The 26,056-nt window shown below is 39.6% G+C and overlaps 2 protein-coding genes across 13 annotated transcripts in view; one reads left to right on the top strand and one right to left on the bottom strand.

The window, feature by feature from the left end:
- The first annotated feature begins 143 nt into the window (after nucleotides 1–143).
- Nucleotides 144–10,995, top strand: PLEKHA3 (pleckstrin homology domain containing A3). Its single transcript, XM_048308576.1, has 8 exons — nucleotides 144–345; nucleotides 3,937–4,053; nucleotides 4,552–4,707; nucleotides 5,353–5,489; nucleotides 6,452–6,616; nucleotides 7,710–7,753; nucleotides 8,267–8,382; nucleotides 9,135–10,995. The coding sequence occupies exons 1-8, from the start codon at nucleotides 306–308 to the stop codon at nucleotides 9,260–9,262; spliced, it is 903 nt and encodes a 300-aa protein (XP_048164533.1). The 5' UTR covers nucleotides 144–305; the 3' UTR covers nucleotides 9,263–10,995.
- Nucleotides 10,996–14,251: 3,256 nt separating this feature from the next.
- Nucleotides 14,252–26,056, bottom strand: part of TTN (titin) — a 245,176-nt gene continuing 233,371 nt past the window's right edge. For 11 of the 12 annotated variants that reach the window (XM_048308565.1, XM_048308553.1, XM_048308555.1 and 8 more), the window contains 8 exons: nucleotides 25,672–25,971; nucleotides 24,850–25,425; nucleotides 24,452–24,757; nucleotides 23,173–23,766; nucleotides 17,111–23,064; nucleotides 16,871–17,024; nucleotides 15,657–15,950; nucleotides 14,252–15,532 (listed from right to left, as the gene is read on the bottom strand). In XM_048308565.1, the coding sequence (XP_048164522.1) occupies nucleotides 15,234–15,532; nucleotides 15,657–15,950; nucleotides 16,871–17,024; nucleotides 17,111–23,064; nucleotides 23,173–23,766; nucleotides 24,452–24,757; nucleotides 24,850–25,425; nucleotides 25,672–25,971 (8,477 nt within the window). In that variant the 3' untranslated portion in view covers nucleotides 14,252–15,233. The remainder of the gene's footprint in view (nucleotides 15,533–15,656; nucleotides 15,951–16,870; nucleotides 17,025–17,110; nucleotides 23,065–23,172; nucleotides 23,767–24,451; nucleotides 24,758–24,849; nucleotides 25,426–25,671; nucleotides 25,972–26,056) is intronic. The other variant, XM_048308560.1, reaches the window with a different exon arrangement.

Below are 26,056 nucleotides of genomic sequence, written 5' to 3'. Positions count from 1 at the left end.
GCCGCGGGGCGGGCAGTGCTTCGGGCCGCCCCCTCCACTCAGGAAGTGAAAGGGACGTCGGAAGCAGCCGCGGGGTGGCGGGGCCGGGAGCTCGGCCGGGCGCGCATGGGGGGTGCAGAGCGCCCCGCGGGGCGGGCGGCGCCGGTGGTGCCGCCGCGGCCGCCGCGCGTGAGCTGAGCGCCTCCGCCTCCGCGCGGGGGAGACAGCGGTGGGGCCGGGAGGGGAGCGCCATCCCCGCGGCGGCCGCGGCCGCCCGTTCCCCGCGGCGGAGCAGGAGGATGCGGCCCGGCGCCGGGCTCTGAGCGATGGAGGGGGTCCTGTACAAGTGGACCAACTATCTAGCGGGTAGGCGGGGGGGGCCGGGCCCGGGGGGCGGCGGTTGGGGCTGGGCTCGGCACGGCCTCGGCTGGGATGCGCCGCTGCTGCTGCCTCGGAGGGGTCCCGGCGTCCCGCGGGCGGCCGGAGCTGTCGGTAACGCGCTGGCTGAGGCATCGCCCGCCGTTTGTGCTCGGAGCCCAGTCCCGGCGAGCGGCCGAGGGGGACGGAGGCGGCCCTGGGGCGGCTGGCGGGGCGGTCGCCTGAAGCCGGCTCCCAGGCTGGGCCGGGGGACTCGCCTGGCGGCGGAGCGCCAGCGCTCCGCGCTCTCCCCCGGTGCGGGCGGCGGCCGGGCCGGCCGGAGCCCTGCGAACCGACTGCCCCCGGCAGCCTCACGGGCGAGCTGTGCCCGGCCCTGGCCTTCTGCCGAGCCCCTCTGGCGACCTGGATTGCGCCTTGCAGAGTTAGTCAGATACTCTCAGCAGGATCTCCTGTATCCCAACCTGGGGAACATATGATGAACTTTCATTAATTTAATTTCATTAAATGCATTTTTAGAAGCGCTACAGACAAAAGGTGCACCAAGTGCTAGCATTTGCCTGATTTTGTATGGCTGATCTTCTGCTGTAATAGAGACAGCATCTCCCTCTGGGACAGGCGGAGGTGTCAAGGTGAAACATTTCTCCTCTGACACTGTGATAGGACTAATTGTGTCTCTGAAGCAGATCAGCATTGGCTAACGTACCGTGCTTGATCGTGCCTCATGTTACACTGCTTTGACAGTATCTTCTTTGCCCTCTGATTCTTCAGCGCTTCATGTGTGCAGTTTTGCTTCAACATATACTGGTTGTGAGTGTGGAGTGGTGTGAAACTCGGTTCTGAAGGATTATAAAATGTGGGCCACGCTGTGAGGATTGTACGGCTGCGGTGTGAAATGAAGTGTACAGAGCATAATCTTGCATTTTTCAGAGCAATTATGGGTCCACAGATATGGGCCTTCTGGTAAAAGGTAGCAGTTGTGCTGTAATTAAATAGATATTTGATGTCTTTGTCACTTCTTCACAATAACTATAGACAAAACACATAGAGGACAAGTTGTCGTTAGGAGAGAAAGAATGAGCACAAGTTTGTTTTCAAAACAATGAAAATTGTCACTTTCACTTACATGACTGAAAATGTTGCTGTAGCAAAAGATAAATGGATACAGGCAATGAACTCTTGTGGTGTTTGCTCCCCTTTTAAGTCTGTTATTTAATAAGCAAATACTCAACAGTAGCTGTGAATACTGTACACACAATAGAGTGTTCTGTCAGCATGCAGCTAACTTCTGCTGAAAGCCAATAGTACTCTAAACCAGCAAACTTCAGGACCTTTCCTTAGGCTTGTGCTGGCCAACAGAGAGCATTTGCTCTGCATTTCAAAATCAGTGTCAGGGATTGCCTACAATTTCCAGAGTGTAGGAGGGCAGCATTTTTTTTTGAAGTAATCTCATCATATTAGTGAAATGTTTAAATTTTATTACCATCTGCTTTGTTACTTTACTATCTGTATAGTATTTGTTTTTGTGGCTGAAAATAGGCTGTAGTACTTGTCATTAATGGTAGACACCAAGCAGCAAAGGAGCTTGTTATTGTTGCTGAAGCATTGTGGAAAATATTTAGTTTCTTCCTTCATTAAGAACAAACCAGAAATACAGCTGCTTTTTTTTCTCCTCAAATAAGAATTTGTGAAGTACAAATTTGTTAACTATTTTCTCAAATGTAGAGCACTGCCCAGTTTCAAATTACAAGAGGTGTTTTTGTTCTTTGGCTTGCTTCTGTGAGGCACGTGGCCTTTTAAGTCCTTTGCTTCTGTTTTTTTCCATAATGTGAGGATGGAATAATCATTCCTGTAGGTTCCCTTTTTAGCAGAAAAAGACTGTTTTGAATATTTAGCAGAATAGGACAGGCGTTGACTTAGGAGATAAGGAGAGCAGAGGGTTCATGTCTTGCAACAGACCGTAGCAGAAAAAAAGATCCGTGCATTTTTGAGTTGCGTTTTACAGGACAGAGTCTTTGCATATTCTTTGAGTATTAGTGCTGACATTGAAACATTTCCTGTGTGAATTCTTGTCCTTCAGTGTTTGTACCTTTTATCATTCTGCTTTTGAGTGTGGATCTGGTTTTTAGTTACCACTCTGCATTTAAAAAGACATGTATGCTTACTGTTACAGCTAGTAAGCAACAGAAAAACAACAGTTACATGTTATTATTTCTTTATCGTGGAGTGGTAACCCGATTTAATGCAGCCTGGTCTTACTCTTCTTGAATTAGTGTTACAACTTTTAATGACTCTGGTGCTGGAGAGTGTTCACAGAAGGGCAGTGGAGCTGAAGGGTCTAGAGACTGAGTCATACCAGGACCAGCTGTGCGAGCTAAGGGGGCTCAGCCTGGAGGAGAGGAGGCTCAGGGGTGACCTTATCACTCTACAACTCCCTGATAGAAAGTTGGAGCCAGATCAGGCTCAGCCTCTTCTCCCAGATAACAAGTGACAGAATGAGAGGAAACAGCTTCCAAGCTGCACCATGGGAGGTTCAGTTTGGGCATCAGGAGGAAATTCTTCATGGAAAGGGTTGCATTGGAACAGGCTGCCCAGGGAGGTGATAGGCGCCATCCCTGGAGGTGTTGAAGAAACAAATGGATATGGGCCTTAGTGCTCTGGTCTAGCTGACAAGGTGGTGACTGGTTAAAGGTTGGACTCAATGATCTTGGAGATCTTTTCCAACCTTAAATGATTCTATAGTGCTATGAATGTGAATAATATGAAGCCTGTAGCAGATTTCGGAGTCTGTACCTGATTTAGCTTCCTATGTTAAAATACACTGCTGCTGGATGGCTTCAGCTTGCTCTGTTGGCATGGCAATTGGAAAGCACCCTGGGCCGCGCTGTCATATCGCCAAACATGTGGAGGGCTTGGCCACACAGTTTTTGCCATTCCAAACCCTAAACCAAGCAGGAGTTAAAGTTTGGTGCCGAGTTGTAAAATAGAGGGATAATCTGCTCCTATTGTACAGCTGACCCAGATTATAATGGGCCAGCATAATTGTTATGCTCTACTGGGATATTTTAGTGCTATCTTATTTGTAGAAATGGAGAAAGTGTCAATACTTAAATGTGAAATACAAAGTTTTCACTGAAATAGAGTAGGTAAAGGAGAACATAGCATAGCAGATGGTGACATCAGTCATTTATTTGTATCTTACAAGTAAGTTCCTACAATCTTAGAAAAATCTGCCTGAAAAATATATTTGAATGAGAATGGTTTTTCAGAGGTATGTAATTTAAAAGTCTTCAAAACAGGATTCCATGGTGGCTAAATTAAAATTTAATATTTCTCTAGAATGGAAAACAGAAGTAGTGCTTATCTTGCACCCCAAAAAAATGGGAGTGGAATATCCATATAACACTAGTCTGGTTATAGAGTGGCTCTGGTCTTCAGACTGCACAGATTGTTTACTTCCTGGTGTGTTACAAGAATTAATGTAATGTTTGCCTCTTTTATTAAAGTTTTAACAGCCAAAGAGATGAATTTGATTTACAATTTAGGAATTAGACTAAATTTTCACTTTCTTGATCTCTCTAGGTTGGCAGCCTCGGTGGTTTGTTCTAGACAATGGGATATTGTCATACTATGATTCCCAAGATGATGTTTGCAAAGGCAGCAAAGGAAGTATAAAGATGGCTGTGTGTGAAATAAAAGGTAAGAATTAATACATTTCTGCTTGAGGAAATTTTAGCTGCCATGGAAATAGAAAAGATCACCAATCATACATGTTTGCATCACAAGTTTTTCTTCCTCTGTTTTTGTTTAGCTGTAGTCCAGTGTGTCAGCTTTATAGTTCACAAATAATAATGAATAGAGTTCTGTTTTGAGATTTAGAACACACTGTATATTACTTTTTTGTTAGTGTTTCTTTAGTGTAGATGGAACCAGTGATGTAAAGTGGAGAGGATCACTTTTTAAATTTTTTTTGCCATTCCAGTTGATTTTGCTTATCTTGTTCTTTTGGTGAAGGAAAGGGTGAGAAAGGTTGAGCAGCTTTGGGCTTTTCCTTACTCAGCAGTGGTGCATTGTGATTTACTGTATTACTGTGGGATTATCATAAGCATTTTAAAACACTTTGAGCAGTATTTAATAAATGATTGTTACTGAGTTGAGGTTATTATTATTTCTATTTTTTTTCCCTTCTATCACAAGTTCATGCAACAGACAACACAAGAATGGAGCTAATCATCCCAGGGGAGCAGCATTTCTATATGAAAGCAGTTAATGCAGCTGAAAGGCAAAGATGGCTGGTAGCACTGGGAAGTGCAAAAGCCTGTTTAGCGGATACCAGAACAAAAAAAGAAAAAGGTATGTGTGTTACCTAGAGTATATCACTTTTTTGGATAATCATCGTGCAAGTATTGTGGTACAAAGTCAGTATTATTGTCTTTTTATATAAATTGTAATTATTTCTAGTCATCTCTATGATAAATTCCCCCTCAGTGTTAGAGTTAGAAGTCATCTCCATTGACCTCTTTTATTTTAAGAAGCTGAAATACCAGCAAGGTATTGTTGTCACAAGAACAAACATATTGTTTGTAGCTGTTGTGAAGCCATTTAGTTTCTGCTGTTTTAGTAACTCTTTATAGTAACTATTTTCTTTTTCCGTAATTTTTCTTGGGTGGCTTAATGTAACTGCTTGCAGCGACTCTGGTCAGCATAAATTTTATCCAGTAATTTTTTCTACATTCCATTGTAGCTTAGAAAGCTTTCAACTTTATTTTTCTTGGTAATACGCCTTTTTCATAATAGTAATTAAATTAGCTTCAGTTATCCAAAAGTATTGTCTGCTTCGAGTATAATTCTTGATTCCTTGCAGAAGCCACTTTTCCTCAAAATTAAGTGGAAGTTTAAGTGGACTTTTAAATTGATACTTAAATGAAAAGTGCTTAAAAATTACAATGTGTATGTACATTGTATGCAATAAATTTATATTTCCATGTTTTTTCATAGAAATAAGTGAGACCAATGAATCTCTTAAAACCAAAATGTCCGAACTTCGTCTCTACTGTGATCTTTTAATGCAGCAAGTTCATACAATACAAGAATTTGTTCACCATGATGAGACTCGCTCTCCTCCCAGCATTGAGGTGCAGAATTCTAGAATTTCTTTTCATTCCACTATATAATACACCTCAAGTTACTGTTGATGTCTTAAACCTTATTCATCTCCCCAGTGTTGGGAAACTTAACCTAATGGCAATTTTTGAATGCATGTGTGTAGACATACTAATAGTCATCTTCTGTGTGTAAAGTACCTGGATGGTTTAACTGTAATTGTGCCGGGTGTTAGGAAGCAGTTGTGTTTCTGAGCCCTTTGGTTGAAAGGCCAGAAGAGCTGTCATATGAACAATACAATATTTTGTCTTGTTTTGCATCTCTGTTTAAGTAGTTGAAACAATCTTGTTTGTCCATTCTTACTTCCTCGTGTAGGAGGGTATTCCATTTTTTTATCAGTGAAAGCTAGTGTTCCAGGCCTTGGGAACATGCCGTGTGAATATCTGAGTGTGCACAAGTGCAATGCTAGAATGTATTCCTGCTTTTGAATGAAAGTACTGGAAATTATAAATTACTTCATTCTTTGCACTCTTGAGCAGCTTGTGGACAATGTTGTTGGTTCATTTAGTACAAAGCCAGGGGGTTGATGTTTAGTCACAACAGAGCAAGTTTTCAGTTTAGGGAGGTGAAACGGACCTGCAGCTCCTTGCTCTGGGGTGATAAAACTGTTCACACCTTCTGCTGCAATTAATATGTTTCACTGAATGATCTTCTGATACCAGTTAGTCACTCTGAGACAAGCTTTGCAGTAAGGCATTGTTGGCTGGTACCCTAAAGAAACTGAGATGTTAGAAAGAAGCTACAGTGCTGTCACATTTGTTTTCTTAAATTGGCCTTATGGTAAGGTGTACATTTGATTAAATAAAGTGGGAAATGTAAATTCTTAGTGGTAATGAGGGAAATTAGTGTCTCTGGGAGAGGTGGTGGGGGAGAGTTGTATTTGCATATTTTAATTTTTTTTCTTGCTTGTGCTTGTGCTTTCATTTATTTTCAGAACATGAATGAAGCCTCTTCCTTACTTAGTGCCACATGTAATACATTTATCACAACACTTGAAGAATGTGTGAAGATCGCTAATGCCAAGTTTAAGCCAGAAATGTTCCAGCTGCCTCACCCCGATCCCTTGGTTTCTCCTGTGTCACCATCACCTATTCAAATGGTTTAGACATTTTGAAATATTATCTTTTTTAAGTGTCATATTGGTGGTTTGATTGGGGGGAGGAGTGGCAGAATGCTATGCTATTGCTATGTGCTATGATGTTGAAATCTTGACTAACTTATAAATCAGTACTGGTCCCAAATATAAATCAATTTTCCATTCCCAGTCGTTGTTTGCTAGCCTTTACATCATCAGAGACACATATTACCATATGTGTCAAGGCCCTGTAATGAGGTATCTCATAAAATAACTTTTCCTCAGCTGAACTGTTTGGTTTTTTTAGAGTGCTGACTTTATACTAATCAGAAAAATTACATAACTTCACCTCCTGCTTAAGCGCTTTGTGATTTGAAGCACTTCAGCAAGATAGCTGTGTTCGAGTGTATGTAATTGAAGATGATTGTCTTAACATATCATTGCCTTATTTAACAAAAAGATATATAATGATAAAGATACTACTTACATAATTATTCACTATTGATTAATTCCCTTAGAAGGACAGTGTATGGGAATCAAATGCTTTCTCAGTTCTGTGTATGTATTCCAAGATGAGCTGTATTGTGGAATTTTTTGCATCTTTCATCTCTTTATCTTCAATCACTTTACTTAAAAAGCTGATTATTATGATTTAAAATAATCACTTTCTTTGATATGCATAGAGATTTGACAGTGATAGCAGAGAAACCACAAGGAATCAAGAGGCAGAATTTGACTTTATTGTGTAATGAGGAATTTAAACTTCCATTTGGTAAAGGAAAAATGTCTTGATGCTTCTGTAGATCATAGCAACTAACAATAGCTCTGTGAGGAACTTTGGTGAAAGAGGGAATTCCATACATAGGAGGTAGCATCTTTTTGTAGTAAGCTATTTCCTGTGTGAATGTTCTGCAACTTTTAATATTGATGGCAATCCATCTGTTTTCATGTAGTTAGATTTTTAACTGAGTGGTTGCTTTTTTATAAAAAAAAATTCCATTTTTCTTTGTAAAGACTGTTAATAAAGTAACAAATAATGTAGATGTGCGTATTGTTCTTCTAAGTAGCTTGTGACGTTTTTGGTGTTGTTTGTTCTTTGGAATTTTTTTTCCCCTAGATGAAGCGTTCCATTAGCCACCCTGGTCCTTGCTATTCAGAAAGGTAATTTTGTATTTCATTAAGCTTTTTTCTTGTGTCTCAAAAGACCTCCCTGAGCTTGGTAGCATTAAAATCAAAATGTGAGAAGAATTGTTTGCTTGGGGAAAAAAATTAAAAATCATAAATTGATCTAATTTTGAAAACAAAGGGTGCAGATTACCAGCTATCGGTGGCAGCTGCTGTTTTTAATACAGTACCAAAATTTTGTCATGCTAGAAGCTTTATGCAAATGGCTTGTTTTGACAAGTTAATGAAATTAGAGCTTGAAATGCTAACATTCTTTTTCAGTCAGTATTTCAGATTCTCAGATTATTTTCTTCATTTTTATTTCCACATTCAGGCTTTGCAATTGTGAAACTATGATTGTTGGCTGTGCTGTTTTTAGTTTATTGTAGTAAAAAGCATTGATACTCACAATTTAATCTAAGCACCAAAGTTATTTCAGATTTAAAGTATATAAAATCTGTGTAGGTTGTTACAGTTTTTGCTTACTAATAGATCTAATTTCCTTTGTAGGATTAATCTCTCTGTAAAAGAACCAGGTTCATCTCTTCACCGATTTTCTCAGCGGCGCAGAAGAACATACTCAGATACAGAATCTTACAGTGATACACTTTCAGAAGATTCTCAGAGTAAGTTTGAAAGGGAGGGAGTTTTCTTTGTATCCTTCTGTACAATTTATTTCTCTGTTTACAGCAAATGTTCTAGCATTGATATCAACATGAGGAAAAAAGTTTTATTTGTAAGATTCCTGTATTATAAATCAGAGCACTTGTATAGTTTGTTACCTGGGTGACTTGTGCTGGCTTCCATCCATATTACAAAGGATCTTGCAGCTGAAGTAGTTATACTGAAATCAGTGGGACTACTGTCAAGATAAAATTAATACATATCTAGAAAAGGGATGTTTGTCCTAATAGACTCTTACATGAATGATGTTCTGGTAAGTGATGTGGAATACTGCTGTTTGCCACCTGCTTATTGTCACAGAAGAAATTATCTTTTTTTGACATCTGTGAGTGGCAGGGGTACTTTTCACCCAGTGCATTGTGGAAAGATGGTTCATTTCAGTGGTTCCTTGCCTTTTGTAGAGAACAGCACTGCTCTGAAGGCACACAGCCTTGCCAGTAATAAAGATGGTGATCAGAATTTAGTCCCTCTCGATTAGATGGGCCGACTGAGTTAGTAGCCGGTTCCTCTGTGGTTTTTCCTTTTGAATCATGCTGGCATTTTGACTCCATTATAACTCTTCCCAGGCAGACTTTAACTTGACTAGTTCTTCTGATTGTTTATATGTAGGAAATACTTTGCAAATACAATAATTGACAGACTGGATGATACTTTCAGGGATTGAAAATTAAATACTTAATTGATCTCTTCATAGGAACTGCTCATTGTTCTAGAAGTGCTGTCAACGGAGATCTGGTATCATCAACCATTCCTGAAGAAAATAAATCAGTGTCAAAGGAAAGATCTGAACTGGAAGAGACTCTCTCATCCTTTTCCTCCTGAAGCAACTGAAAGTATTAAATTTCCTATAAGTAACGCTATGCAAAAGCTGCTGAAATTATACTGTTGTTATAGGAAGTAGTTATTTCCCTTTTTAGAAGGATTTCTCTGCACTTTATAGAATAACATAAATACTATCTTGGAAGTGTATTTTATCTTTATATAGTTTATTTGCAAGAGTATTTTCCTAATATTTCACAGTTTGAATGTGCATTTTTTTGAACAAATTATGGCTTTAACAGATAAGCATCCACATTTGTAAATGCATCTCTTTTTAAATAGTGTGGAGGTCTGACTGATATGTTACTAAACATGCATTATAAACTTCAGCAAAAAGTTTTCATTTTTTTGGAGAAAACGCAACTTGTGCCATGGGCCTCTTGGTCATTTGTACCAGGTCATCCACCTGGAGCTGTGATTAGCCCCACAGTGGCTTTTTTTTGCCAGTGTAAGGGCTGTGGGAATGGGCACTAATGGCTCTGCTCCAGCAGCTTGACGGTAATTGACATTGCCGCCTTTAAAAATACAAGGATATACATAATCCAGTCCTTATTTTTAGGCAATTAAAGTGGAAATATTTAGTGTATTTTTCTAAACAAATGTATAAAAATAACTTAATATGAAGTATTTGTACCAAACATGGGATATTTAATACTTTTTATTTATTTATTCTTTTTTGCATCAAAAATTTCTACCTACTTTCACTACTAAAGGTCTAAAGATCTACTAAAGGCTTCAAAATGTGCATAAATTGTTTCTGGGGTGTGTAGCATCACAAATAATTAATACAGTGCTGTTAAGATTCACTCTGCTTACTTAAGGTGTGTTTTTAGATAAGTATGATAAAAACAAAAGCTGAAATGTTAGACCTAAGACTTGTAAGCTGCTGTTGTAATGAATATTTGTATCTGTACATTTTATTTATGACATATTTATACAAAAGGGAGCATCTGTTTTTGCAACTCCTTTGTATCATTTGAGGATAGTATACACCAGAAGATGGATTCTGCTCTCAGTTACATCAGTGTAAATTTGCATTAACTGTAAGTGAGGTCAGAGTCTGACTCTCTTAATAATTAATGAGTAATATAGTATAATAGTGCCTACTAGCACCTTGGTCCAGAAGGTCGTTAATGTTAGCATTGTAAGCTTTTGGGGATTTTTTGGGTGTTGGTTTAGGGATGAACTTGGTCTATAAAGTCTTAGCTGTAGAGCACTTTAAGGAAGCCATTTACTGTTCTTGATTTACACAATTGCTAAATAAATGTACAGGGTTTTTTGTACTCAAGCACATACCAAAACCTTTTTTTATAATCAGATCTTTAATTTGGTTTAACTAGTCTTCCTTTTGTGTATATAAATAATTTGAAGCAGGCTGGAAAGAACATATGGGAATGGGAGCTTTTCTTATTTTTGGAATGTTGATTTATCTAAATCAAAATAGGTCCAAATGTTGAGGAAAAACATAGGAGCTGTTGGCCATATATAAAATGCCAGTTTATAAACCATTATGTCAAGTTCAAGTGGAGTGGAATGGTTTAAAAGAGGTTTGTGGATACCAGCTCAGAGCTGTCATTTGTGCTCAGTTCTGTCAGTTTTCATGCAAACTGGCATATGCATATCAGCCACACACATGCTTGTGCATTTTTTTCTGAATGTTTGCTTTAATGTATTCTCTATGACATGACAATTGTAAAAATAAGTATTAAAAAAGATGTTCAGAGAAGTAAACTACATACTGCAATGTGAGTGTTGTCTTGAATCATATGCTGTCAGAGGTGCTTTTTGAAATTTCACTGAGTTTTCTGCCAGCTTCTGCAGTGTTAAGTACGTCACAACGACAGATACCTTCTGCTTTCAACTGCTATGGAGAAAAGAGGTTGGACTCCACATTGTGCAGAAAAAATGTGAGACTGATCAGTGCATATAGTAGTAAGTAGTAATTTTAAATACTGCCACAAGACAAAAGTTGTTCTGATCAGATCCAAGCACAAAATTTGCATGTAATTGCTTCGGGTTTTTGTAGGTCCCCAAAGCCATCATTTCAGCTTGATGCATATATATGTGATATGTTTCTCTTAAATCAGCCTTTTTATAGATACCTGTACTAAACATCCTAAAATATATTTCAGTGAAGATGATATGCTGTCATACTTTTGGTAACTGGGGTTAAGCAATCATTTCTGAAAATTATCTGGCTGAATCATAACGATCCATTGACTAAAAAAGATCTGGCTGCTCTTACATTTTTCATTTCCAAATTTAGGGGAGAGCTTATCAGGAATGCCTGATTGTATCATTCTTTCTAGTGCAGAGTGAGAGCTGCACCTCAACAGAATAGGTAGTTGGTACTTCTAGTTTTGTTCTCAAGTGCTTCTGAAGAGATCAGTCTGAAACCAAATTTCTAAACAGTATTCATCACTTAAAGCATATACATATGGGACATGTATTTAGGTGAAAAGTGGTAACTTCAGTTATATCTCTGAATTTCCTAACATTGGGTAAGTAGAAATAGAATGCTTAGAAATAACCAGCTTTTAGTGTAAAGAATTAATGGTAAGACACACAATGATTTGGAGAGTTGTGAATACTGAGATTACAATGTTCAGGGACTTTAAAGAACTGTAAATTAATGTTTGTATGTCTTCCAACTTAGTAATTCAGCTTCACTTTTTAAACTTTTTTTCCTCAGAGAAAGCAATCTTTGGGCTAGGAATACTTCAGAGGTTGCTTCTGCAAAAAAATTTTATTCCTTCCTTAAAAATTGCAATCACACTTATTTGTTTTTGTTAAGGTTATTTTCAGAAATTATAAACTTGGATTTTGCTCCATCCCTATCGCTTTAAGTATTCTAGTGTAGCTGTTCTTCCTGTTGGTGTAAATTAGGAACTTTTAAAAGGGATGTAATACCTGAATAAAGGAAATGTCTATGAAAACCAACTAAAATGCAATAAAGTCTCTCAGTGTTATTATGGGTCTCCACCATCACAGTTAGTTTTCTCAGGCTGCCACATGTAAAATGTTAGAAGAAAATAGCTAGCTCTATAGTAGGATTTGTACAGCTCACAGAGCTTTGTTAAAAAGCTTTTTCTTATGCATCAGCACTCAGGAAACATGAATGCCAAATACCTTCATATTCCATATCAGTGGTAGGATATTTTTCTAAACTTGGTCCTATAGCACAATAGATTTGATTAAAGATAGCAAATGTCAGCTTGTACAGTTAGAAATCCCGGTATTTGACCTGGATGTAATAAGTAAATCATTCAAAATGTTTATTTCTTTTCATCCAGAGACTGCTTAATCTGTGATCTTGAAAAATGTTATTCTTAGGGATGTGTTCTGTGAAATGGAATATTGAAGCTTTAGGTTGTGACTTCAGCAATGTCACTCTAGGTTAGCATTTGCTTAGCAGTCTTGTGGAAAAACACTGGCTCAGCTGGTCGGCCTGTAACATTATCTATTCAAGCTGTGTTTCTGCAAAGCCCCTAAGTATTTTAAATCCTATTTTTAGACATGTGAGTGACTCATCTGCCTAAAGTACTTGCTTAAGTGCTGTGCAGAGTTGGGCCAGAGAGGTACTGGCAGGATGAACTTGCTTACACTGCCACACCAGTGTTCTTCCTCTTCATCGACTGAGTGTTTTGAGACTCAGTAGAGACCATGTAAGATTGAGTTTCCAGTAGCCTTTGTGAAGAAGAGGCCATGGTTAAATCTGCACATGCTGTCTATCACTAATTCTTTCTGCTGAGATGATTAAATATCTAGTGCATTTTTAGTGTTAATTTTATTATGTGCCTGTGTATACAAGTTACTTGTTAGCTAAATAAGACTGTACCTATGCATTTTTATGTCTTGTATTGAGTTTGTTGGTTGGGATTTTTTTAAACATCGAAAGAAATGAGAATTAGAGGCTTTCTTGAGTTTGTTGGGTTTTTTTCTCTTTGAATGGTTTAAACATTAAAATAAACAGCCTTTTTTACTTAATTTTAATTATTTTTTACTTTTCTCCCTAAGGAAGAAATACCATGTACTCTTAAACTCTTTGATATTTATGATTGTTTCTAAGTCTTCCTGCTTCCATCACTTGAAAAAGTTTGGGTTTTGTCCTGACCCAGAGCTTTAGCTCTTCTGAAATCTTTATTTTTCCTTTAGTCCTTGTTTTGTCCCTATTTCTTAGCTTTCTTGCATCATTTGGATAGACAGTGGTTGATAATACATAGGGTTATAGGAAATGATAAAAAAAGCTTCTATAACGAGTCTTTCTGGAATAGGTTCTTAAACATTCTACCTGCTTTACTCCTGATTAACTTGAGTCTCTTTTTTTTGGCATGCTGAGAATCACAGTGATGCATCATGTGTGCTAACTAATGCTCCTGCTCCACTTACGAGAATTTTACAGCTCCTGAAGTGTTGCATTTCTGTGTTTGCTCTCAAGCTTTTTCTGCGGAGTGAATTCTAGAAGCAGACTTGCTCCTTTGACCTTGATACTCTTTTTCCTGTAGTAACATACCCCCCGCCCCCAACCCCCCAAATGTAAAGATGGGCTTTGCTCTGACAGATGTGTCAGCTGACTTGTGGGATGAAGAATTGGTTAATCACCCATAGGAGGTGACAACTTGTAGGCCCAGGCAATTAGGGTCAACTAGTCTGTATTAGTTGCAGCTGTTGCAGCTGCCGAAAAACCAGGAGGATGTAGAGGAAAGCCTGGAAATAACAGAAGGATAAGAAGAGAACAACGCTTAGGCATGTGCTAGAATTTATCCTTCGTCAATGAAGAATCTATGACAAAAATTTTCTTTAAAGGGTTTTTTTTCAAGGCTGGCTGGTGGACAGGCTGCTTCTGATAAGATGGTTGGATTGTCAACAGTTAACTACGCGGTTTGCATTGGAGAATTGCATTTCTACCCCATCTTTTGTTTCAGCAACTCTTTTTCTGTAGTGTAGTACAGGAATTGTAAAAACAGCATAATAAATAAAGGAGTCACCGACTTTATGATGCAGAAAGCATGCTTTATTTCAAATGAACAATTCTATCTCAAGGAGGTTCAACAGCTACCAAGCTCTATTACTACATTAGGAGAACTAAAGCAAATTGAAGTGCAGGCTGGTATTTGATGTTGTAGCAACAGTTTGTTTTCAAACTGTGGTTCATTGCTTAGTTGCCTGGAAGTGACTACTGGGTGTCTAATACTACCACACAAACTCAATCACTGCACCCTAAGAACCTCCGAGATGGGGTACTGCTGCTGCACTTGAGTACCTAAATAGCTTTGTTGATTAAGGGGATGGCCAGGTGATGTTACTTTTTAAAAAGCTATTCAGGCAGTCAATATGTCAGAAACAGTACACAGACAGTGGGTGAACAAAGTGCTGGCCGCTCACACTTTGTCCAGAAATTGTCAGTCAAGTATGAAAATTATGACATAATCAGATCCAATGTAAAACATTAAAGCAATGCTTACAGGAGGGTAATTGCAAACATCACCAGTGCCTTACATTTCTGATTCAACATAAATAATTGTGCACGTATGAAATACTGTGCACAGTATCATGTCTTAGGTGTAGGTAATCTTCAACAGGGAGCCTCTCTACCTGTTGAGGCATTCTTAGACATCAACAATGAGTTGAGGCACAAAAATTAGTTAAATGTTGAGCAGGGTAGTCGTTTGCTAGGAAACTTTCCCCTGCCAACTGTTAGTTCCAAAAGTTACGTTTCAAAATGTCATAAAATAAATGGTACAAAACTTCATAACCGTTAACTTCGGCTATATACAGTATGTACATGTCAGTGAAAAAAGTGGTTTAAAATCTTAGGTCAATAATGACTATAAGTCATAATGTATAGCTCTGGACTTTGTCTCGTTCAGGTAGGTAAAAAAATATTTTTCTTTTATATTTACATATCAGATATTTCAGTCCATATATGAGTCACTTGTAAAAATACAAGTGTAAATAATACAGATTAAGCTCTCTAAGGTGATCGGATATTTATATTCACAGTGGCAGAATCGGTACCAAACTCATTCCCTAAATTCAGAGTATAAAGTCCACCGTCGTTCTTCTGGACATCCATGATGATCAGGGTGGTTAGATCTTCACTTGTTTCGATGTGGAATCTGCCTTGCTGGTCCTGACTGGTAATTTTTCTCCCTTTGCAGTACCATGTTATTTCAGGAGCAGGTTCACCCGAAAAGGCACAGGATAGTGTGAGAACTTTTCCTTCATCAATGCTGATATCAGATGGGAGAGCTTCAATTTTGGGTGGTACTCCTTTATAAAACAGGAGAAGAAATACCAAGTTAGTCTGTTTTCACTAAGCCGTGCAGCAGCTTTACTTTGAGGACTACTTCAGGATAGCTGAAGCACTAACTCTACCAATAATTGTAATGCTCACCTCTCAGACCTGATTTAAGCATTTTACTAGTTGAACTCTCCAGTTGAGCCATACTAGATTTCCCCATAATACTGCTGGAGCTCATCTCTACAAAGGATTCTTTCATGGAGGACATGCTTTTGGCAGACATGCTTTCAAATTTCATTTCAGTCATGCTGCTACTGCTGAAACTGCTGAATGAAGCCTCTTGTTTAGAAGAAGCCATTTGAAAGGACTGAGAAGAAAAACTTTCGTGCATGCTTGCGTCGCCACTGGTCTTCAATACTACCTCTTTCGGAGGTTCTTCAACTAGAGCTGAGGAGCATTGCAAACATAGAAGGAAAAAGCAACAACATCACATTAACGAACAAAGTCATGCAGTTCTGTATGGTTAATTTTATAAAAATGAAGATGGCATACTTTGCTTTCAATGGAAAACTGCAGTGGAGTATATAATTATTTAATTCAAGATATCCAATCACAAGCAGTAATTTGGAAATTAAAAAAGAGGCAATGAAACTTACAGTATGTATGAGCTCCAAGGAAAAACATACATACTTAAGAAAAAACAGGTCATCACACAATGTTTCTTATTAGAACCATTACTAGAATTAGACACTGAAAAATTGTGTGTGTTCAGTTCATATTTGTAGAAGCTGTGAAACATTTTCAAGTTCTTACAAACATAGAATAGTAAAATCTATATTTCACTGAATTGTTCTGTAGCTATAAAGGGCAACAGGAAAGCTCAATCACTGCAGCTTTGCTTTAAACCCAAACGCAGTCATACAAGCAAATCACAGCCACCCCTTGATGCTAGGAACTGGGGTATGGTATAGCTAATAAAATACCAAACCCAGTTCAATTTAAGTTGCCATAAAAATTTTTGACTGTGGAATGACTTTGTTTTATTGTAATAGATTTTGTTAGTAAATAAGGAAAGAATAATTACCAGCACCAAGGTCTTAACATACTCATCCTAGAACCAATGCTCATAGCTTTCTCTTAACATGCACCTGTTGATGTAATAGAGCATGCCTGTGCAACTCTGTGGGTGTTAGAAAGATTTCTAATGCTGTTTTAGGGCTGTATATGTAATATACAAAAGAAATAAGAACTTCTTAAAATACCTAAGTCAATGTTACCAGTGGCTTTTATCGTAAGTCCTTTTAGTAGACACACCACAGCAAAAAGTTGTGACTATTCTGAACACGAGACCCAAAGAACAAACTTACGGAGTACGGTCAAAGATGCTGTAGCAGAGCACTGCCCATGGTAATTTTTTGCCTTGACAGTGTATTTTCCAGTGTCACTCAGTGCTGCATTTCGAATCTCAAGAGAATATATATTTTTAGAGCGAGATACTCTGAGGTGTGATGAAACTGCAATCTAAGGAGGGGAAAAAATGATTTCATTAAGATCAATTTTATGAATAATTCTAATATTTCAAGTAAATATAGTAAATGATTACTTACAGGTTGATTATTCTTTAACCACTCAACTTCAGGAGAAGGATCCCCAGAAACTTCACAGGTGAACAACACGTCTTGTCCTTCATTGACATTTTGAGACTTAGGCTGAATGACGAATGCTGGTTCACTGGAGCGCTCTTTAGAAAGAGTCATAACATACTGGCATTTAATAATGCCTTTGTCAGTTTTACCCTCACAGGTGAGTATACCTTCATCCTTATTACTGGCCTTTTTGATAGTTAGCGTGTGATCACTTCCAGAAACACCGTATCTGTAATCATCTGAATTTCTCAGCTCCATTCCATTCAGCACCCATTTTACTTCAGAGGCACCAGGAATGTTGGCTTTCAATGTCACTTTCTGCCCTTCAGACACTGTCATTTTAGTAGAAGAAGCTGTAATTTCTGCTTTCAGTTGTTTGACATCTTCCGTAACAACTGACTTTTTAATGACTTCTTGAATTGCAGATTTCTCTTCAGTTGCCACTGCTGATTTCTTCTGGGTGGAAACCATAAGCAACTCATCTTCTTTCTGAACTCTTTTATGAGATTCAGATACACCTCTTACCTGGGAATGGATATTTTTAAATACTTGGCCAGTAAACTGGAAGTTAGTTTTTGAAACGCCTCCTTCCCCAATAATTTCACAGGTGTATTCTCCTTTATCAGATTCCATGAGCTCATGGATTTTGAGCTCATAAGTGCCATCTGCTGCATAATGAAACTTGAAATGATGGTCTTCTTTCAGTTTTTTACCATCCTTATACCAAGCCACTTCTCTGACACTTAAAACATTGCTTTCAACTGCACAGGATAACTTTACCTTATCTCCAAGAGTTTCTGCTTTCAGATGCTGTTTTATCTTTGGTGGAGAAGCAGTTGGTAATTGTACTTTCTTTGCTGGTACCATTTTGTCTCCAGGTGGTGACTTAGCTTTTGGGGGACCGCTGATGGGTTCAGGAGATTTCACTCGTTTAGGAGACTTAACTGGCTCTGGTGACTTTACACGAGGCTCAGGAGATTTGATCCTTGGAGGTGAAGTAATTGTTTTTTCAGGAATTTTTGTTCTTTGAATGGTCAAAGTAAAATGTGCTTCCTGTCTTCCTTCAGAGTTTTCCACCACAACAGTGTAACTTCCTTCATCTGACATCTGGACTGAAGAAATTTCAAAGACAGACTTGTACTGTGTTCGTGTTACTTGGAAGCGCCTTGAAGAAACAATAGGTTGACCTGTACGGAGCCATGTTATTGTTGGTGCTGGTTCACCATCAACATCACAGGAAAATCTTGCAGCCTCCCCTTCAGAAACTGTGACTGACCGTGGCTTTGTAAGGATTGTTGCTGGTAGAGTGCTTTTAAATGCCTTGCGTACAGTCCTCTCTTCCAACGATTTTTCTTCAGCTGCAGTGACTTTTTCTTCAGCAGCAGCATAGTGTTCATAGGATAAAAGTGATTCTCTTGTTGCTGACACTTCTGATTTGACCTCTCTTACTGAGGAACTTGATTCTGTTGCAGATGCTTTCTTAAATGAGGAGATTGCATATGCCTCTGTTTTTGTCAAGTCAGGTAAAATTGACCTTGGTACTTCTTCATCTCTCCTCTGGGAAGAGTACGTAGTGTAATCTCCTCCCGTAACATCTAGCGTTGCATAATCAGAGCATTCCCCTTTGTAGTTTGTGCACACAGCTCGGTATGTTCCACTGTCATCAATGTGGCAGTCGAGAATCTCCAGAGTTAATACACCACTCGTATTAGTAAAGTGTATCTTCCTGCTCTCTTGGAGCTCAATACCATTGTGGTACCACTTAACTTCAGCAGTTGGTTTTGATTGGACATTTAGAATGAACCTAGTATTATGGCCACATGGTACCCGGTGTGAGCGCATTCTCAGGGTAATGCGAGGAGCATGGTCAAGAGTGAAAGGCTGCTGAGTCAGAACTTCATATTTCCTTTCCATCATTTTTTGAGTTTTCAGAGCAGATTTCATGGACTCATATCTAGAAAAGATATCAAATCTTGCCATCCTCTCAAACCGGGAGAGAGATCTTTCACTAGAGACTGGGCTAGGTGAGCGTGGTCGAGTTCTCTCTGGTGTTGGGGATCTTCTCTCACTTTCTTCAGGAGGCCGTGAGCGAGGTCGAATTAATTCAGATACAGGACGCATCAACTCAATGTAAGTTGGAGAAAGGGATCTTCTTCTCCTTAGTAATCTAGAGGGAGGTGAAAATTCCCTGTGAGCATATTGCACCATTTCTATTTCTTCTTCTTCTTCTGATGTGATCTCAGTTTTTTCTCTTTCCCTCCTTCTCCTGAGTCTACTCTTTTCTTCCTCTGCCATATATTTGAGCTCACTCCTGTATTCAGAAAGTCGTTGATCAGTGCCAACAGGACGGAGCAATTCCTCATCCTCCCTCTCATCCATTATTCTTTGCTTCTGTTTAGGCGGTCTGTAGGCAGCCCTGTCGTGACGTTGACGAAGCTCTGCATAGCTTGCACTGGTGTCAGCTTTAGCTGGGATGTGATAGCTTGAATACCTCAGCTCTCTTTTTCTTTCTTCCTCTGAACTGGCCTGTGCTCCTGCAGTAGAATACCGAAGGGCAGATAGTTCAAAGCGTGGGGGGCTTCTACTTGGTGGAGAAGCAGAAAAGCCTAACTCCAGCTCTTCTTCAAGGCGCAGTCTTTCCTCTTCGGTTCTCTTCATGGCTAAGTAGTCATCTATAGGCATGAGCAATTCCTCATCAGACAAATCACCAAGTGATCGCCTTCTTGGTCTATAGTAATATTCATACTCTGGAGATGGGGTCCGCCGGCGTGCTGGTCTCACAATTTCAAGATCATCTTGTGTCAGCTTTGGTATGCGCCATTTAGGCTTGTACTGATCAGAAATGCGTGGCAGTGGCATCACATAGAATTGCTCCCACCTGGAAAGACGTATGCGTTTCTGGCGTTTCTGAACAGTCCTCTCAAGTTTTCCTGGCATTTCATACTGGTCTCGCAGCTTCTTGTACCACTTCATGTCTGAGAGAGGCACAAAGTGTTTAATATGCTGATCTTCCTCAAGAGCAGCGCGCACATGTTTGCGAGGCTCTGGGATCTCATATGGCATACGAAGTCTTCTTTCCTCCTTCTCCTTCTTTTCTTCTTCCTTAATTTCATATTCACCTTTGACGGTCTTTGAGCTAACAGCTGGTTTATATAAGATAGCAGCTTCTCTGAGAGCCTCTTGTGCAGTTTGTGTCAGTGGAACAGCTTCAACCCCAGAAAGGATTTCTGCCATTCGTAAAGTCTTGTCAATTTGCCTTTGTACATGCTTCTCCCGTTCTTCTTCCGTCTTGTACTCACGCTTGACATATTTCAAGCGTTCAACTTTTAGATAAGCCTGACAGCTTGTAGATCCAGCACTGTTTGTAGCAGTAACTCTGTAATAGCCACTGTCTTCTGGTAAAGTATCTCTGATATGCAAAGCATAATAATCTAAACCTTCATGAATTATATCAAAGTTGGGACCAAAGGATAGAGGTTGACCATCTTTCTCCCATGTCAGCGTTGGTTTTGGAACACCAGATACCCTGATCTCAAAACTGACATTTTGGCCTTCTTGACATTCAGCATTTGCCAGCAGTCTTTTAAACATTGGCCTGAGTGTGGCATCTGGTGGAGGTGGATGTGGAATCACAGTCAGCTTAGCTTTGCAGCTATCCTCACCATATTTATTGCGTGCCACAATACTGTATTCAGCATCATCCTCTTCAGTGACATTATTGATGAGAAGTTGATAAAGACCCTTGTCTGATTCAAAAGTATACTTCTTATCATCATCCCCAGGTTTTATTTTCTGGCCTGATTTGTACCATGTTAAGCGAGGTTCTGGGTGAACTGTTATAGTTACTCCAAACCTGACATTTTCTCCAACATATGCAGTGCGGTTATACAAAGGCAGAGTAAATTCTGGGGGATGCTCTAATAGTCTCATAGTATCAACCCGTCGTTTCACTTTTCTAACAGTTCTGCATCTGTAGTGCTCAGAAATTTCTCTCACACCTTTAACAAAAAGTTCTGCATAAGAGCTGTCTTCACCATAATCATTTACTACCTTGCATCTGTAGGTACCATCATCTGATTTGGAGACATCTTTGACATACATGGTTGCCACACCATCTTCATATTTTATTTCATATTTCTCATTGCTTTCTAATTGCCTCATACCAAAGTACCATGTGACTTGTGTTGACTCATCATAGTTTTCAATCCTACATACATACTTGGCATGGCCTCCTTCTTCTACAACATTATGCTTTATCTGCCCAGCAATAGGCCCAATGTCTATTGGGGCAACTTTAACTTTAGCCACTGTTATGCCTTTCTGGGATCTAATTGCGCCTCCACAGGAAATGCGGGCTACTGACACAACTGTGTTCCACTCCTTCTTTACTAGAGTTTGATAGTAACGCCTGTGCCTCAAGGTCTTAATGGTTTTAGTGCTGGTCTTTTCCGTCTGCTGTTTTAGCCACACATGATTAAGCGCTTCAGCAGCTGTCATCCGAGATTTTCTTTCCTTTACTAGTAGGCGATCAATGAAGTCCATGGCCTCGATGCTTATGTCTTTGAATGCTTCATCATCGAAGAGGTATTCAGCATTTAGAATATTTTCAATAACTTGCTGGTTTGTTTCAGCAATGAAAGGGTTAAGGCCACTGAGAAGTATGTATGTTAGAGCACCAACTGACCACATGTCAGTAGCTGTGCTGACTAAGTCATGGTGATGTACTTCAGGTGCATAATATTCAGGAGAAGTGAACTGCAGTCTAAAGCTGTCTCCAGGCCTCAACTGTCTAGCTTGACCAAATTCAACAATTTTAATTACAGAGCTTCTTCTTGTGAGGTAAATAATATTGTCTGGTTTAATATCAAAATGTCCAATGCTATGACGATGTAAAAATTCTAGTGCATCACAGACCTGGCGTACATAACTTACTATTTCTCTTTCATTAAGTTCAAATGAAGCTGTGCTGATTTTTTCAAAGATGTCAACCCCGGAAATGAATTCAAAGATCATGACCAATTCTTCTAGGCTCTCAAATGATTCATGAAGATACAGGATATTTTGGTGCCTAGCAATGTTTAGGATGGAAATTTCTTTCTTTACCAAAACTTGGTCAGCACCCTTTACTTTGACAAACTTGGCCAAGTAAGTCTTTTTCGAAACTGCCTCAACACAGCGGTGTGCAATGCCAAATTGCCCACGTCCAAGCTCTTCTGCAATCATATATTTGTCATAGAGTTCCTTTGTAGAATAGTGAGCTGCTTTAGCTGCCGTAACTTCTCTGGTTTCATCAACTTCTTCATCATAGTTCATTACCCTGGTCTTATCTTCCTTCGTTATAATTGGATCAGTAGGTTCTGAAGGCTGACTTTGGCCAAACTTATTCTCCGCAATTACACGGAACTGGTAGGTGGTCTTGCCAAACAGGTTCACCACTGTGTATCGTGTATCACGAGCTTGTGCAACACGAATCCATCGCTCTGCTGTTGTAGCACGTTTCTCAATAATGTAGTTTATGATCCTGCTTCCACCATCAGTAGCTGGTTCACTCCAGGTTAGGTTTACTGAATCCCTTGAAACGTCAGTTACCTTCAGACCTCTTGGTGGATCAGGCACATCAGCCACATCTAATTCAACTGTTTTTTGATCGATTCCAAATCTGTTTTTGGCACAAACAATGTAAAACCCTGCATCTTTTCTGTCAACACCATTTGGGAAAACAAGAGATGTGAATGATCGTGTAACAATGACTTGGTAGTGCCCATTAGTATCGATGAGATCTTGTCCCTTCTGCCATGTGATCACAGGGGGAGGCTTGCCACTGAATGGAATCTTGATGCTCACCACTTCCCCTCGGAGGGCATGAACAGCTCCCATGCCTTCCAGGTTTTTGGGCAAATGAATCTTTGCAGGAACTGGAATAGAAAGAGAAAGGAAAAACACATGACAAAAAGCACATGAGAAGAGTCTAAATATTCAAAATAAGAACGAATTTGTCTTGGTTATCAAGACCCTTCATTCACCTTCAACATCCAGAGAGGCAGTGCCAGACACAGATCCTCCTTGGTTGGTAGCTCTAACTTGATATACCGTGGCATCATCATCTGTTACCTTCGTGATGATCAGCTGGTAATATCCACCCTTGAATTCCTGGATCTTGATCTTCTCCCCATCTGGCATGATTTCTTTGCCCTGTCTGTACCACTTGACGATTGGCTTAGGATGACCAGTGACTTTGCAGACAAATGTGGCATTAGCTTGAAATTTCACATTCAGATTCCTTATTTCTTCCTTGAAATGTGGAGCTTTAATTGGTACATCAGATTTTGGAATGACTGGTTGGGATACCTCACTCCACTCACTTTCACCACCAAGATTTTCGCATTTTACACGGAACTCATATTCAAGACCTTCAATAAGATCTTTCACAGAGTAGACTGTTTCACGAATTTCATCTGTTGTTACAGAAATCCACTTGTTTTGTTTTTTCTCACGCTTCTCAAGATAGTAAGTTCTAATCTTTGCACCGCCATCACTTGTGGGTGGCTTCCATGAGACAACACAAGAATCCTTTGTGACAGCACTTGCTACTGGCTGGCCAGGTTGTCCTGGTTTTTCTGTAAAGAATAACAAAGTTCAAAAACTGAAGTGGATTTGCCTTATTAATTAATTACAGGGTATGCTGGTTTTGGCTGGGGTAGATTTAACTTTCTTCCCAGTGGCTAATATGGAGCTGTGTTTTGGATTTGTACTGAACACAGGGTTGATAACAAGGAGATGTTTTTTTCATTGCTGAGCAGAGCTTACACAGAGCCAAGGCCTTTTCTGCTTTTTGTACTGCCATGCTAGTGAGGAAATTGGAGGTGCGTGGGAGGGTGGGAGGAGACACAGCCAGGACAGGTGATCCCAACTGACCAAAGGGATATTCCAGACCATATGACATCATGCTCAGTATATGAAATAGGGGAAGGGTGGGACATTTGAAGTGATGGCATTTGTCTTCCCAAGCCACTGTTACATGTGATGGGGCCCTGCTCTCCTGGAGATGGCTGAACACCTGTCTCTCCAAGGGAAGCAGGGAATCAATTCCTTGGTTTGCATTGCTGGTGCACACAGCTTTTTCTTTTCCTATTAAATTGTCTTTATCTCAACCCAACAGTTTTCCAGCATTTACCCTTCTGATTCTCTCCCCGATGCCACTGGTGGGGGAATGAGCGAACGGCTGCGTGGGGCTTAGCTGTCGGCTGGCATTAAATGAAAACCCAGGGGCATACAGACACTGATATTTTGGTCTCCACTTACCAAACGGAGGCTTTATAAAAACTACTGATGAGACCTCCAGTGCTTCACTAATGCCGTACATATTCTGAGCAGAAACACGGAAATAATAGCCTGCATTTTCAGTTAGGTTAACAATTCTACACGTTGTGCCTGAAATACTTGAAGATACAAGTTGCCATTCTGCTCCTTCCTTGGCTTCACGTTTCTCTATGATGTAATTGGTTATCATAACACCTCCATCATCCTCTGGTGGTTTCCAGCTTATTACCACAGAATTCTTCAGTATAGACTCTATAACAATTGGCCCTACTGGTTTATCTGGTTTATCTGTACAAGAAAAAGCACAAAATTTTTATTTCTTTTTCCAGTCAATATTTGAAAAAATATTCCACAAAAATACTGAAAATAAAATTAATTACCTTGTATTTCCACATTAAGTGCAGTGTCAACTGTTCCAAATGTGTTACTGAGTTGTACTTTGTACTTCCCAGCATGAGTTTTGTGCTGGACATTTTTAATAGCAAGATGAGTATACTGTTCTGTGTTCTCAATAGTAATTGTTTCTGATCCTCTCAAAGGTTTGTTGCCGTGGAACCAAGTTATTGCTGGTACTGGCCGGCCAATATACACAACGTGAAGGCGGAGGGTGCCACCTGCACCTGCATAGTATTTCTCTTTCAATGGGAAGCCAGGATGGAACTGAGGAGGAGCCTGCAATAATAGCTTGCCACTAGTTTCAGTTTCTCCAACATCATTGGTAGCCATACAAGTGTAGAGACCTTCATCCTCCTGTTCATCTGTCATTACTGTCAGTGTATGATTGCGTCCATCAGATGACATTTTGTATTTTCTGCTTTGTACCAGCTCTTTGCCGAAGCGGTACCATTTAATATCAGGCAAAGGTCTTCCAACAATCTGGCATGTCAGCTGAGCTGCCTCACCCAGTTTAGTTGTAACATCCTGCATTTCTTTTTTTATGGCAGGTGCTTCTCCAGCTGCGACAAAGAAAATTAAGAAAATTATTATGATTACTATGAAATTTTCCTATATTATTAGATTACTGGAAATTAATTTCCATTTATACTTGTCCCTCTTATACTTGAAAGACTGTCCTTTGGGACAGTCATGTTAGCAAATACCATGTAAAACAAATAGGCAGCATGTTAAATGCAGCACCATTGCTTTTGACACAGCAAATCACAACAATATCACAGCAAATGTGACAATATATTTTTGCTTACATGTTAATTTAGTTTTCACTGCCATAGCAGTCCTTCGAGGTCTGCTGAGACCAGTCTGATTTTCTGCAAAAACACGGAACTCATATTCTGTGGCCTCTAGTAAACCTCCTACTGTAAACTGCCTGTCCTTGATGCGTTCCTTATTGCATTTTTTCCAGGTGCTTTCTCCAGACTGGCGATATTCAACCCAATAGCCAAGGATCTCTTTGCCACCATCACTTTCAGGTCGTTCCCATTCTAATGTAATGCTGTCCTTAGATATAGAAGTGATCTCAATTTCTCCAGGTTGGCTTGGTTTGTCTGAAAATTAAAATAGATACAGAAAATCAATTTTTCTCTAAATGCCATAAAGTTGCTCTCAAAAGATCTGTTAATGCAGACACTA

This window comes from Corvus hawaiiensis, chromosome 7, assembly GCF_020740725.1.
Source record: "Corvus hawaiiensis isolate bCorHaw1 chromosome 7, bCorHaw1.pri.cur, whole genome shotgun sequence".
Taxonomy (NCBI): Eukaryota; Metazoa; Chordata; class Aves; order Passeriformes; family Corvidae; genus Corvus; species Corvus hawaiiensis.
This window is presented reverse-complemented; position numbering and strand designations above follow the sequence as displayed.

Excerpts from the sequence above, each read along its gene's own strand:
- PLEKHA3 (XM_048308576.1), top strand. The coding sequence starts at position 306 with ATGGAGGGGGTCCTGTACAAGTGGACCAACTATCTAGCGG. Across the intron at positions 346-3,936 it reads GTGGACCAACTATCTAGCGG|GTTGGCAGCCTCGGTGGTTT; the intron begins GTAGGCGGGGGG and ends TGATCTCTCTAG. Across the intron at positions 6,617-7,709 it reads CACCATCACCTATTCAAATG|ATGAAGCGTTCCATTAGCCA; the intron begins GTTTAGACATTT and ends TTTTTCCCCTAG.